At 57.9% G+C, this 13710-nt stretch overlaps 1 protein-coding gene across 1 annotated transcript; it reads left to right on the top strand.

Annotated features, from left to right (window-relative positions):
* Nucleotides 1–617: 617 nt before the first annotated feature.
* Nucleotides 618–9733, top strand: NT5M (5',3'-nucleotidase, mitochondrial). The gene is made up of 5 exons (XM_054843485.1): nt 618–1240; nt 4634–4734; nt 5218–5278; nt 5674–5788; nt 5996–9733. The coding sequence occupies exons 1-5, from the start codon at nt 977–979 to the stop codon at nt 6151–6153; spliced, it is 699 nt and encodes a 232-aa protein (XP_054699460.1). The 5' UTR covers nt 618–976; the 3' UTR covers nt 6154–9733.
* Nucleotides 9734–13710: the final 3977 nt, after the last annotated feature.

The following is a 13710-nucleotide window of genomic DNA, read 5'->3' as shown; positions in this document are numbered from 1 at the left end:
GGCCTCCCCCTTCTTTAGCAGCTTTAATCCCCGCGGTGTTTTTTGACCAGAGTGATCTTTGTTCCTATGTCAGAATATATGGTGTGCCGTCAGTGCTTCTTTTAGGTCCGGGTGTTGTCTTTTAAGGGTTCCTGTCACCCGTGGGGACAGAGCTGTGTCACACCGAGTGAGATCCCGGGTAGAGTGTGCCCCCTCCTCATGAATTTGTAGAAATGGGTATATTTTATGTCAAGCCATAGCCGCAAAAATCACGCTGTTACGCGTGCCCCCAAACATGTCCCCACCACCGGCTCCAGGCAGGGGGGGCACGGGGGGCAAGGGGGGTCTCGGCAGGGGATGGGGGGAGACAGGGTCCGCAGCAGGCAAGGGCAGACATGCGGCGGCCTCGGTGCCCCCCAAGGCTGGCAGCTAGGGAAACTGAGGCAGGGGCTCGGCACCCCGCCGCCCCGCGGAGCCGCCGCTCCGGGGAAGGGGAGGGAGCGGGGCTGGGACAGGCTTAAAGCGGGCGGGAGGCGCGGTACAGCCGCGCTGTCGCAGGGCGCTTGTGCCGCTTTAAGGCGGTGCCGCCGCTCCGGGCTCGGCCAGGCACCGGGAAGAGGAACTGGGCTTTGCACTGCCGGGGCGAACGCACCGCCGTGCCCCGGGCGTCCCGGCCCCCCGCCCGTCGCCGCCGCTGCCGCCGCTGCTGCTGCTGCTGCTGCTGCCGCCGCCGCCGCCTGCTCCGCGCACGCTGCAAGGGAGGGATGGGGCGGGGAGGGGGAGGAGGCGCTGGGGGCGAGGACGGGCCTTTGCATCCCCACCGCACCCCCCTGCAGCCCCTCTGCTCCCCGGTGCATCCCCCTTGCATCCCCCGCGCTTCTTTCTGCTGCAAGGGGACGTGCTTGCCAGGGCCGCCTGCTTGCAGGGTGCGTGCTTGAAATAAAGCCCCCCTCGCCCGGAGATCCCCCCCATCCCCTGCTCCGAGCCCCCCTCCATCATGATTTTGCTGAGCAGCTTCTTGCACCTGCGGCCTCGGCGCTGCAGCCCCTTTGCAGGGCTGGGCAGGGGGACCGGCCCCGCAGTGGGGACCCGCAGGGCTCTGCGGGTGCTGGTGGACATGGACGGGGTGCTGGCCGACTTCGAGGGAGGCTTCCTCAAGAAGTTCAGGGCCAGGTACCCCGACAAGCCCTACATTGCCCTGGAGGACCGGAGGGGCTTCTGGGTGTCGGAGCAATACGGGCGCCTGGGACCTGAGCTGAGTGTGAGTTTATGCATCCCCCGGCTCTGCGCGTTGTTGCTCTTGTTTGCTCCGCGCCGTGCAGCTGCAGCTCTGGCCCTGTGGGACCCGCTGGCCACCAGCTCGTGGGTGCAGTGCTGGGGAGGGCTGTGGGTGCTGGCCAGAGCTCCCACCGAAACACAGGTACAGGTCTACACGCAGGAGGGCTTCCAGCTGTGCCTGTTTTTCCCAGAAATCCAGCATTTTTCATTCACATCTGTCTCGTTTCTCTGCGTGCATGGATGGAGATAGATGCAAGGAAAGGAAATCTTTCAGAACATCACTTTTAAAATACCCATATTGCCTAGCTGGGTTTTTCTAGCTCTGATTTGGCCTAGCTGCGTGGATTGATACTGTTCCTAGATGGATCATTTACTTCTTCCACAGCAATGTGAGGGGTGGAACGCAGCAGAGAAGTTGAGAGCAAACCATGCAATTGATGCTTTATGTGAGGGCTTACTTAAAATTAAAACAACCCCAAGCCCTCCTATGCCTGAAAAATACTGTATCCATTTTAATAATTAAAGCCTAAAAGTAGAAGCTCTCCTTACGTTCTACTTTATCATTCAACGAAGGGCTGAAAGTCAGTTTCTGCCTCTACAAGTTTCCCGTCTGGATGGGATGTCTGTGGTCTTATCTGCGGATTGCAGTTGCACTAGTGGAAAGGTGTTACAGCAAATAAAAAGTACTCTTGTCGTTAGTGGTATGATGGCTACAAGGAAGAGAGTGTTAATAAGGTCTGGGCGCTCTCCCACTGACAAAGTCCTAAACAGCTTGATGAGCTGAAGGAATGATGCGTCCTCTCTAGCTGGGATTGAAGAAAAGGAAACAGAGGACATCATTCATGCAGTAAGGCAGATGCTAAAAGTTTGGCAGGGGTAATGCATGTTAACTCATTTTTTTTCTTGATCTTAACTACTTTGGATGTGTTAAATGAAGTGAGCTCATCTTGTGTCTGCTGGGATCACGTAAAACCACCAAAACTTTGGGCTGAACAAGTAATAAAACTTTCACAGACTGACCTCAGGGCAGCCCTGATTTCACCTGTGGTTTCAGACCAGGGATAAAGAGAGTAGGAGACACTCTGTGGCTACAGGCACATGGGCTGTTCCAGACCTCCTTTGTCAGAGAGCACCATCGACCTGCTGGAGGAGACCAGAAAATAGGAACCAAAGAGTTCAACGAGCTGAAGGTCCGAGCTCTGAAAGGGAGAACAACAGCTGAGCCATACAGCGAGCACACAGACCTGGGAGGATGGGGAGCCCTGGACGGGCAGGGCAATTGCTCATGGGGAGAGATAACAAGAAGGAAATTGAGGGTCTGTCCTGCCTGGCATGGGGATTTTTCCATCTGCCAGGCAGCGTGCTGGCTGCGGTGCCACAGGGAGTTATTCTGGCTCTGGGAGCTGAGCGGGTCTTCTCTTCAAGATGAGCTCAGTTCTTCCCCCATCGAGCTTGATTGCAAAATGCTTTTTGACATAAGTGGAAGCAGAATAGCAACGGAAGTCCTTGCTGTAAGAAAACACTTCAGCATGGTTTGAAGTGCTTTGCTGATCAGGCCACATTTCTCAGATGTCTCTTATGCAACTACAGTCAGTATCTTAAAAATAAAACATCGTTGCCCGCCAGTCTAAGGCAGAGCAACTGGAGTTTGAATGTTTGCCTGCCCCGGGGCAAACTGTTAGGGTAGCTGTTCTCGTCATGGTGCTAGGAGGCATTTCTGCTGGCTCTCTTGCACCAAATCAGCATATTTCATTTTGAAGGTGTATGAAAAAGGCTTTTCTTCCCTTCTCTGAACCACTCAATGTTTTCTGCTGCTCGGGCAGAAGGGAAGAGTGTGACAGTTGATCTGAGTTGTCTCTCCTTTTAAGTTGGGTACCTGGTCTTCTCACCTTATCTGGTATTTTTTGAGAAATACAGGGTTTTATTCTGGCATGTCATGTTAAATGCTCTGTGCCCAAATATGTTATGGCTTCTTGCATTCATCTTCTGAGAGCAGGCAAGGTGTGCAGCCAGTGTCTTGGCACAGGCAGCCAGCAGGATGAAGCAGAACGGGAGTCCCCAGGTGAGCCCTGTGTTTGCTCTGGAGCGTTGCTGCCCTGAGCCTGGAGTTCACAGCGAAGCCCCAGTTGCATGTGGTTGCCTGCTTTCTTCCCCCAGTGCAGGCGTAGTAAAAGCAAAATGTGGTGGGGCAGACTAGATTCTCACTCATCAGACGGGAGGGAGCTGCAAGTGTAGCTGGCGTGTCCAACCAGTCTGGTTTTTGCTATGAGCTTTAAGAACCAGCACATAAGCATCGCGGAGGCTGCTCTCCCCTACCCTGATGCTCTGCTGGCTCCTCCATACTGTGCAATACAAGAAGGCCAGGATGGGCTTAAAGTTCCTTTAGTCTCTATTCCCTTGCCTCAAATACAGAAACAGAGGTGTTCAAAGTCCAGATCAACCCTTCAGGACAGGGCTCCCTTCAAAACTTCTCCCAGTTGCAGCTGCTCAGCTGCATTGCAACACCAGATCGGGGCTGCTTCCGCTGCCCGCAGCAGCGTTGCAGCACTCCCAGGCTCTGCTCCCTGAGCACCCAGTGTCTGTGCAAAAGAATTACTTTTCCTTGCAGCTGGCAAGCCATTACCTATTTGAGGGAGCACAGGGGATGCTGGTCCTTAGAGCAGCAGGCAGCCATTGCAGGCAGCCCCTGGACTCTGCCCTGCCCCAAGGTTTTGCTCCCTGTGGTCTCTCTCTGCTCTGCATTCGTTCCCTTGCACCATACCAGTGCACCCCAGCTGCTGACCTGGATGTTATGTGTTTCAAACCCTTGTCTGGAGATGCTCCATTTGCCTGGTAGACCTTGCCCAGGCATCCCTGAGGAAGAGTATCTGCATTCATCCTGACATGTAGTTCATCCGATAATATACTTTCTCCTATGAGAGCTGCCCGGCTGCTATTTTAAGTGATCTGACTGAGAGAAATAGGTCAGACAGCATCTGTGGCTGAACAGCATCACATTACAGCAGGGTTACCAGGCCACGTCAGCTCGATCCACGTGGAAGTGCCCCTCCAGATGCAGACCCAGGGTTTCGTTTGGTTCTGAACAATCTCTGTGTTTTGCCTTGAAGGAATGTGCTGCTCTCTCTGTGTCTGGGGCTGCACAGGCAAAACCAAACCTGCTCCAGAGCATCTCTGATATAAATTGTATGGGAAGGGTGCCGGTTGGCAGGTGGGGAACAGAGGAACCCACAGAGGCAAAATGGGTTAGCAGGAGGGACCGGAGCTCCCACCTTTCTCACTGTCACCATCCTCTGTCCTAGCAGAGGGTGAGGAAGAGGCACATGCCGAGCGCATGGCAAGAAGCCCTGTGCAGTAACTGCTCTCTTTCCCCTCGCAGGAGAAAGCCATCAGCATCTGGGAATCCAAGAACTTCTTCATCGAGCTGGACCCACTCCCTGGGGCTGTGGAAGCTGTGAAGCAAATGGCAAATTTGGCAGAGTGAGTAGGAACCTGCTGGTGGTATTTGGGGATGGACAGGGAAGCAGCGGTGGTTTTGCAGGCTCATCCTCCTCTTGGCAGAAGCGCTGAAGACAACGTCAGTGTTAAAAATGCCTACCAGCCTGCTGGGCATGGGAGGAAAGAGAGGGCTTTGACTCCTAGAGCAGTCACCAAGAAAATCAGCCACATGCATCCCCTTTTCTTCAGCTCTCTGCTCCCAGCAAGGGTGGCGAAAAAGGGAACATGCCTGTGGTGCGGGTGCGGGTACACGTCCTGTGGTTGGGACCTTGCGAAATGGGGGATTAACATTTTAAATCACTCCGGTTTGATCTGTGGTGGGGGGTCTGCTTTGGGTGCCTTCCTGCTCAGACACTGAGCAGGGTCCTGCAGAGGCAGCTGGATGCACTTCAAGGGGGAGCACGGTCTGATCGGTGTGTTTGGCCGTGAAGTGACACTCTGCTGCCATTTCTCTCCTCGTGGCAGCACCGACGTGTTCATCTGCACAAGCCCGATCAAGAAGTACCGCTACTGCCCTTACGAGAAGGTGAGCAGGTCCGAATCCCAGCTCCCCCTCCCATACTGTGCTGCCCGGTGAACGCCGGCTGACTCCTGCATGCCTCTGGCTGTAAACCGGCAGCGATATTTCCCTGCTCCACCGGTTTTGTTCTTAAGCATCTTCACAGAGTGGCAGCTCCACCACCAGCCAAGCTCTGCCATTTGCATGCACTGAGGTGCTTGGTCTTAGTATTTCACCATGATGTCAAAAGCTACTTGGCTTTAAAAGAACTTGTGCTCCAGCAGCATCCGAATCCTTCCCACTAATGAACTTATTAAGAGAAATGTCCTCCCTGTGTGGGGCCAGGGCTCGTGCTGTGCTGAGCAGCCCCTGCCCCGTCCATCAGCCTTCCCTGCGCTCACTTCTCGCTCCTCGCCTTCCAGTACGCCTGGGTGGAGAAGCACTTTGGCCCCGAGTTTCTCGAGCAGATCGTTTTGACGCGAGATAAGACGGTAGTTTCTGCTGACCTCCTTATAGACGACCGACCTGATATAACAGGTAAGGGAGGTGCGGGGTGGCAGGAGTGACCAGAGGCAACCCCGATGGGCAGACGGCATCCCTGGGTGATGGGCACTGGTCCTTCCCTGCTTGATTAGGCTCTCGTTAGGGGGTTGTGTCTGCAGGCTCCTCGTGTTGGAGTAAGGTCAGCCTCTGAGTCTCTCAGAGGAGTTGTCCAGAAAGCCGAGCTCTCTCCTTGCTTTGCAGGAGCCGAGCTGAACCCCAGCTGGGAGCACGTGCTCTTCACGGCCTGCCACAACAAGCACCTACAGCTGAAGCCCCCCAGCCGCAGGCTGCAGTCCTGGACCGATGACTGGAAGGCCATTCTGGACAGCAAACGCCTGCCGCCCGGCCAGACCGCCTAAACACCAGCCTCCCACGGCCACCCAGGGCTGCGGCCACCCACTCGTGTCCCTTTGGAGTCCTGCTGAAGGCTGAAACCATGGGTGGACAGACAGACAGATGCTGTCCCTGCTGCGGGGAGGAAGAGGAGGGTGAGCTGAAGCACACGGCCACCCAGACAGTGGACCTTAGCCCGTCCATGCCACAAGGGACCAGCAGCAAGATTGGCCCCATGGACCCGGCAGCCTGGCTGGGAGGCATTTCCCACTGGCTCCTGGGGTGTCCGCTCCATCTGCACCCCCGTGAGGCCAGCCTGACATTTCTGATGGATGAGGTCACCCTCAGCATGTCACTGCCCTTGTCTGTGCACCATGTGGCACACACCAGCTCTCCATCCTCCTCCCTGCGTTATGGTCGAGGATCATGCGGGTGGTTTCTTTCATCCTTGCAGGGCTTCATACCCAGGGGCTGCCTTGGGGGATGTTTCCTCCCGGCCGGTGCCCGGGTCCGGGGAGAAGCACGGCCGGAAGGGCAGGGGGAGCGGGTGGATGTTGCCCAGGCTCCCTGCACCGGCTCAGCTGTGCTCTTCCTTGCAGCTGATGCAATGGGACAGCTACGCGCTTCCCTGCAGGAAAAGTCCCTGCAGCGGGATATGGGGACAGTACCACTCCTTCCGTGGATCCGGTGGTGGGCAGAGAGCCCTGAGGCACTGTCATACCCAAAATGTAACCGTCCTCCAGCTGGCGGGAGGGATCCCCACTTGCCCTCTTCCCTGAGGAGCTGCCGCAGCTTTAGAGCTGGGGCTTTAGAGCTGATCTGGGATGAAGAGAGGGGATCTTCTCCCACCTGCTCATCACTCGTGGGCTGCTCACCTGGGGCATCTCTGGGGCAGCGAGCGGGTAGCAGCAGTGCCAGCACCCAGCCCTTCCTGGGAGCTGGGTGGTTCCTGCAGAGCTCATGGCTCACCCTGCCAAGCAGTGATCGGATTGGATTTCAAAGCCAGGAAGGTCTGCACATGCAGGCTGCATGATCAGATCACCCCATCTGCCGCCTCCTGGTAGTGTCCAACATCAGCCTGCCAGGAAAGCGCTGGGTGTGTATCCTCTGGGCACCCTGCTTCCACGCAGGAGGTCCTGGGTGCTGCATTCCGCCAGGGTCAGGCACGGGGACAGTCGATGCTGCGGAGCATCCTAAAGCCTTCGGTGCGGAGCCGCCTGGGAAGATGCTGCTAGGTGGAGGAGCTACAACATCACTGAGAAGTGGGCAAAGCAGAGGCACCACGGGTGTCCAAAGGGCAGGTTGAGGGTTGTGTTGGTGGAGGATTGTCACAGCCGCATCCATGGATGCTGTTTTCGGTCCTCACGTACCACAAGGGATGAAGTTCTGGGGACGTTGCTGTTAAAGGCTGGGGAGCCCATCAGCAGTGCCCACAAGGCTCTGTCACAGGGTTAGTTTGTTCTGCAGCTGCCTGCAGCTCGTGCGCCATCCTGGCTCTGGATGTCAGGGGCCAGGGCATGCTGCCGGCTCTGCTCTGCTCGCCTCGTGCTGGGACCCCTGTGGCAAGGTGTTCGGCTGCTTGGCCAGCGTGAAGGGGCTGTGGCACACGCAGCTGTCTGTGCCAGCCACCACTGCTGGATGACCGTGCTGGGGGTGCTGGGAAGCTGCATCTGGGCACCGAAAAGGGAGCGTTTGGACCAAGGGGCAGCTCCAAGAGGGATGCTTTTTGCACAGCTGTGCCCACAGCCTCTTCCTCCCCTGCCCATCTATCTCATACTTGCCTCGCTGAGCCTGCACCAGCCTGGCCTTGAACTGCAGTGACCCAGCTGACACTGGCGGCGGCACCAGAAAGCAGCCGTTGCTGCTTCTCCTCCGCCTGGCCCCAGAGAAGAGACATCCCAGCTGCTGGGAAGAACTGGGCGTCCCCTCCCTGCCAACGGCCGGAGCCAGTGCTGGGCTGCCCCAGGCAAAGCCCCGGGGATGCGCCGGGTGCGTCAGGGCCGGCGTGCATGTGCGTCACTGCTGACACCGCAGAGGCCACACGGCCCCTGCTCCCGCCTGCCCCCAAGCTGTCCGGGATCCCACCGTGCGGTCCCGCTCTCCTGGCCTGAGGACTTGCTGGCTGCGGGAGTAAAATTCCCCACTGGGACACGCAGCCCCACGGGCGGGGGCGGTAGCCAGGGCTTGGCCGGGGTTAGCCACCCTGCACTGCTTGCTCACCATGCCTTTGGCTTGCCTCTCTTCTATGGGCCCCCGTCAGCAAAGAACTATGTGAGCTCAAAGCTACATAGCCAACAAATAACCTATTTCGGCCGGCCCCCCGCCATGTCCGGGACCTGGAGGGGCTACTGAAGTTGGTGCTTCCGAACCCGTGCCTTCCCCGGCTGTTGCGGGGCCAAGGACGAAGCCCACATGGTCTCGGGTCTTTCTGAAAGCTGCCCCATCTCTTGGGATGGGGTGATTGTGTAAAGACAGCATGGTTTGGTTTGGCCCATGGCAATGGGAGTTACATACCACAGGGATTATTTTTTTTTTTTCTCATTTAAACCACTGTGTGCTTCCCTGGGTGGTGGGTCTGGTTTGAGGGGTGTATTTGGGGAGGGGTGTTTGCAATGTGCAGCCACTGGAGATGCAGCCCCCTGGCCAAGAGCCGCCTTGGCTGGGGGTTTGCAGGCAGGGAGCTGGGACAGTGGGTGAGCACCATGAGCAGCCGCTACGGCTGCTGAGCATCACGGACCCCTCCGCCCTGCTGATGCCCTGCCGGCTGCTGGCCCCATCGTGCAGCCAGGGTGGCCTCATGGGGTCCAAGCTGTTTTTTTTCCCAGCAGCACCATTTAAACATGAGTTGCCCAAGTTCTTTGGAGCCTTCTCGCTGCCCATCCTCGAGCCAAAACCGGAGCCAGCATGTCATTATGGCAGCTGCCCAAACCAGCCGCCTTCCCCACGGCTGGGGTGGACCCAAGGGACATGGCTCTCTAGGTGGCAGCCGGTCTTTCCCCCTTCGTGGAATGTGTGATGCTGAAGAGACCACGTCGGTTCACGCCAAATATACTTGAAAGCAGAGCTGGAGTTTCTCATGCACGAGGCTCCGACTCGATGCACAGAAATCCCGAGCAGGGAGTGGCCTGTTTGCTCCTGCTGAGCTTGGGGCCGGGAGGTGGCTCTCCATCACCCGACGGATCGGCCCTTTCAATGTTCAAGCCCTTCTGTGGCCAGCTGAGATGCACAGAGCTTTTATTTTTAAATGCACATCTATAAAACCGAGGCCGGTGAGGAGCACTGCAATAAACACTGGGTTTTATTGGCATCCAGCTTCCTAGAAATTGAGTTTGGGTTTTGCAGTTTCCCACCCATGGCTCTGCTCTCTGCAGGGGAAAGGGGATGGGTGTTCCCTGTGGGCTTGGGCAAGTCACCATGTCCAAAAAGCCTGTAGCCAGCCCCAGCAGTGCCATTACCCCATTAGACAGAGTCCCTGTGGGCAGAAATAGGAGTAGGTTTAGGTAGCAATCAGCTTCCTAAATATCTTTTATAACAAATAAAGCTGTAAAGCGTGTTTCCCATTGGACCACAGAGCAGAAGCAATAAAAGGGGCTGGAGTTGTCACAGGCTGCCTCTCCATGGGATTTTGTACCTCCTCCATCGCTGTGGAGCAGTCCACATCCAGGCACACAGGCTGCAAGGTGTCCACAGGCTTCCCCTGCCCGCTGTGGGGCCATGGCACGAGGACCCCTGCGCTTGACCGGCATTTGCATGCTGTGAGCAATGCCGTAGCCCTGCCAGACACCCGCAATCAAAGGCAGGGAGGATGGCAGGACCATCCCAGCAGGGCTGGGGAAATCTCCATTTCTGGATCGGGCTCCAGCAGGTGATGCTCCAGTGGCCTTTCCTGGGCTCTCCTTGTAGAGAGGGATCAGCCCAGCACAGAGCAAGCAAGCACTGCTGCTGGGACAAAACATAGGAACTGGTTTTTCCCCTGGTATTCAGTGCAGTGCTGACTTATTACCACATGCAGATTGAAAAACAGCTTGATTTGTCTCTTCCAGCTCAGAGCACTGCACTGGATGGTTACAACCACTCAGAGGTTAAATTAGCCCATTCCTTGGCGAGTCCAATCTTGCCACAGCTCAGTCCCTGCCTAGATGCTATAGCAAGGAAAAGTGTGGTATGTGCCATAGGTCGTGCCCGAGATGTGCATTTCTGGGCCTGAGCCCTGCTCAGCTGCAGCTGGACAGCGTGAGGTCTGACTCTGCTCCCCTTGACACCACAGTCAGGAGTGTCCCATGGGAAGCAGTGACCTGCCCCAGCGCACCATGAGACAGTGGGGAGGACGGGGCATCTGCACTGAGGCTGGGATGTGTGGTCCTCACACTGGGGTGACTCCAGGACACGACACGGAGTGCAGGCAGGATCACATCTGTGAGCTGGAGGTGCAGCCCTGCTGGGGCTGGGACACCCAGGCCAGCATGGATACCAGGGCAATTCAGCTGCCAGCACGGGCAGCACAGCCTGGACTGGGTGTGGGTCCCCGCAGACGCTGCTGTGGGGCCCATAACACTGCCCCAGGGCTGGTTTGGGCAACAGGCGCCTCTCTGCCCCAGCCACCTCTCTTTACCCACCATCCTCGCCCTGTGCCAGAGGTGCCAGCTCCCCAGAGCAGAGGCTGTCCCTTCCCCGGCACAGGGACAGAGGCAGTGGGTTTGACACCAGCCCTGCCCTGAGCTGGGGCTGCCGCAGCAGTCACACTGGGGATGGGGCCGTGCATTTCCCAGCAAAGGATGGAGCAAGGTGGACGGACCGTGTCCCCACCGGCCCGGTGAGGGCTTGCAGAGCGTTATGCAGTTGACTTGCAGGTCTGCAGCTGCGTCTGCTCCTTCATGCTCCCCTGCATGCCTTTTTTTCCTTGAAAAGCCTCAGGTTGCAGATATCACGTATCTTCCAGGTGACAAGTACAGTTTCCAAGGCAGGTGGAGGCGGAGAGGAGGGCGAAGGAGGTGGTGGTGACCTGGACCTGGCCCTGAGCACAGGGGAGCGCTCTGGGCCACTGCCGGTGGGAGCCTTCACGCCCTTCCCGTGGCCATGGGCTGCTGGACTAAGGTGGCCCTGGTCAGAGCAGCACCACCGACCATGGAGGAAAGGATGCCAAAAGCAAAGACACCATCTCGAACGTGTAAGCACTGCCCTCAGCTGGGGGCTGAATTTGGGCATTGCCCAAACTCACCAGAAAAGTACCAGGAGGTTTGGGTGCCCTCCCGGCAGCCAGTGCAGCCTCCACGTGAAACCCCTCAGCTGCCGGGAGTGGGGTGGGGGTTTGAGCACCCAACTCCCTTAGGGAATTCACCCCGAGAGCAGCCCGCTTCACCGCGGTCCAAGCTGGACCAAGCTTGCAGGACCCGGCAGGGTGGGAGCAAACGATGCTCACGCCTGGATCCCTTGGAAGCTGTTGCCACACATATTCGTTAACTATCACGTTGGCCGATGCCCAAATAACTCCAAGCCGGTGCGAAGCCCGGCGAAGCGGGAGAGCGAGGGCTGCAGGGGCCGGTTGGGGCCAGCCCTGACGCAAGGGCGGCGGGTGGTGTGTGACGGAGCCAGGGCAGGGGACGGCGGGAGGATGAGTCACCCAAATACGCAGGAGGGGAAGGAGCGGAGGCAGCGATGGCTCAGCCCACGGCGACAGCGGGATGGGGCTTTGCTCCTGCAAGGCCGCAGTGCCGGATTTTGGGAGAGGAGCGAGATGGTGCCCTCGGGTCACTGCTCGGGGCCGGGGTGTGGAGCCCGGCGCTGCCCGCGCTCCGTGGGCAGGACAGCCGTGTCGATGCAGGAGAAATATCCACTAGAGGGGACTGTGCGATCGCGTGTGGGAGCACACAGCAACCCGGAAAAGGCTCCGGCTCCTCCGGCCGCGGGGCCGGTCCTCCCTCGGGCCCCCAGCCCTCCTGCTTATCGCAGCCCGGGCTCCCAACGCCCCCCCGCATCCCTCCCGCTGGGCACTGCAGCCCGGGGGGCACGGCTTACCCGGGGCCAACCGGGGCACCGGGGGGTACCCAAAAAAGCGGTTCCAGCTGCAGGCGCTGGAAAATGTGCCGGGCTGGCCCCGGACGGCAGCTAAGCCCCCTCCCGAAGCCCCCTCCCAGCTCACCCTCCGCAGCGGGATGGGGCAGAGAATGAAATGGGCAAAAGCATCAAAAGGTTGTGGGTCAGAACAGGAACTGGGGATCTATAGGGTCCATATAGAAAATATCCCTGGAAAAAATCCCCCCTCCTCCTCCATGCCTCACTACTCGGCTCTGCCCCAACTCCCCCCTGGGACCCTGCAGTTCTCCCAGGCTGATTCTGTTCATCCTGTCCCTGCAAGCCCAAAATTCCCCAAGGACCCGGGCTGTTACTTAGCTTTTTCCTCCCACTCACCCTGAAGCCGGAGCCCATTGTTGGGGGGCAGCGAGGGGGGGAGGGGGGCAGAGCCGCTGTGTCAAGGGTGGGAGGAACCAGGGAGGTTTCTGGCAGTTTCCTCTCACCCTCCCCTTCTTCCCTGGCACTATGATATCGTTTCCCTCCTGGTAGGATTAATGGGCTTTGCTTCTCTATTTGTACACAAGGACTTAAGTAATGCGCTCCCCAGGGAGGAATAAAGCTTCCCTTGCCCCAGCAGTGCTGGGGAGGCCAGATCAGAGCCCACAGTGATGGGCTGCATCAGCTTTCCCATGTCCTTCAAGGCTCCACAAACATTGAGCCCGTCCTCCTGGCAAACATCCTGCAAAATGTTTATTTGTGACAGTGTTAACAAACAGGCTTGTGGAAAATGTGTTTAGACGTGAGCATGCCACCCTCTCCCCACCTCCCCGGAGCCAGGCCCGTGGGCGATGCAGGACCACGGCTCAGGGCTGCCAAAAACCGGCTGCTGGTGCTGCTGACACCTGCACTTGTGAGCACCACCAGGACCGGCAACCCTGAGCACGAGGCCACCTTGCCTGCTGTTCCCACCAACCACCAAACCTGCCAGCAACATCCCACCAGCAGCTCCTTCCTGGAGGTTCCTAGCTCATGGTCCTGGAGTGGGGATGCAGCCAGGCAAAGGGTCTGACCACGATCTCATACAGCCCTGGTGTCCTGCAGCCACCAGGGCATGGGCACAAAGGCTCCAGGGATCCCATCCAGCTCCATAAATACACATCACAGGAGAGGACACTGGTCTTGGGTCACTCCATGGGCAGACACCCATAGAGCTGAGCTTGCACACCGTGCTCCTACAACCACCCTCGGGTCTGAGTCTGTCCCCATTGCTGGCTCTCTCGCCCACCCACTCCTCCTCAGCTGGTGGGTGCCAGCAATGCTCCCAGGATGGACAGGGTGCCTTGGGAAAATGGTGCTGCTCCTCTCCCAGAACAGACTCACCCTGAATACATACTATTTTAAACTCTAACTTGCCAGATTTTGGGGGAAACTTGCCTTCTCTGAGTCCGAGTCCAGTTCCCCACATCCCAGAGTCTGCAATCAGCATCCCCAGGTACCTGGGACTCGAGCTGCGTCCAGCTTCTCGAGATCCAGGGAAAGGAGATTAACAGCAGCAACTGAAAGGCTGTAGT

Source organism: Grus americana, chromosome 15, assembly GCF_028858705.1.
Source record: "Grus americana isolate bGruAme1 chromosome 15, bGruAme1.mat, whole genome shotgun sequence".
NCBI lineage: Eukaryota > Metazoa > Chordata > Aves > Gruiformes > Gruidae > Grus > Grus americana.
This window is presented reverse-complemented; position numbering and strand designations above follow the sequence as displayed.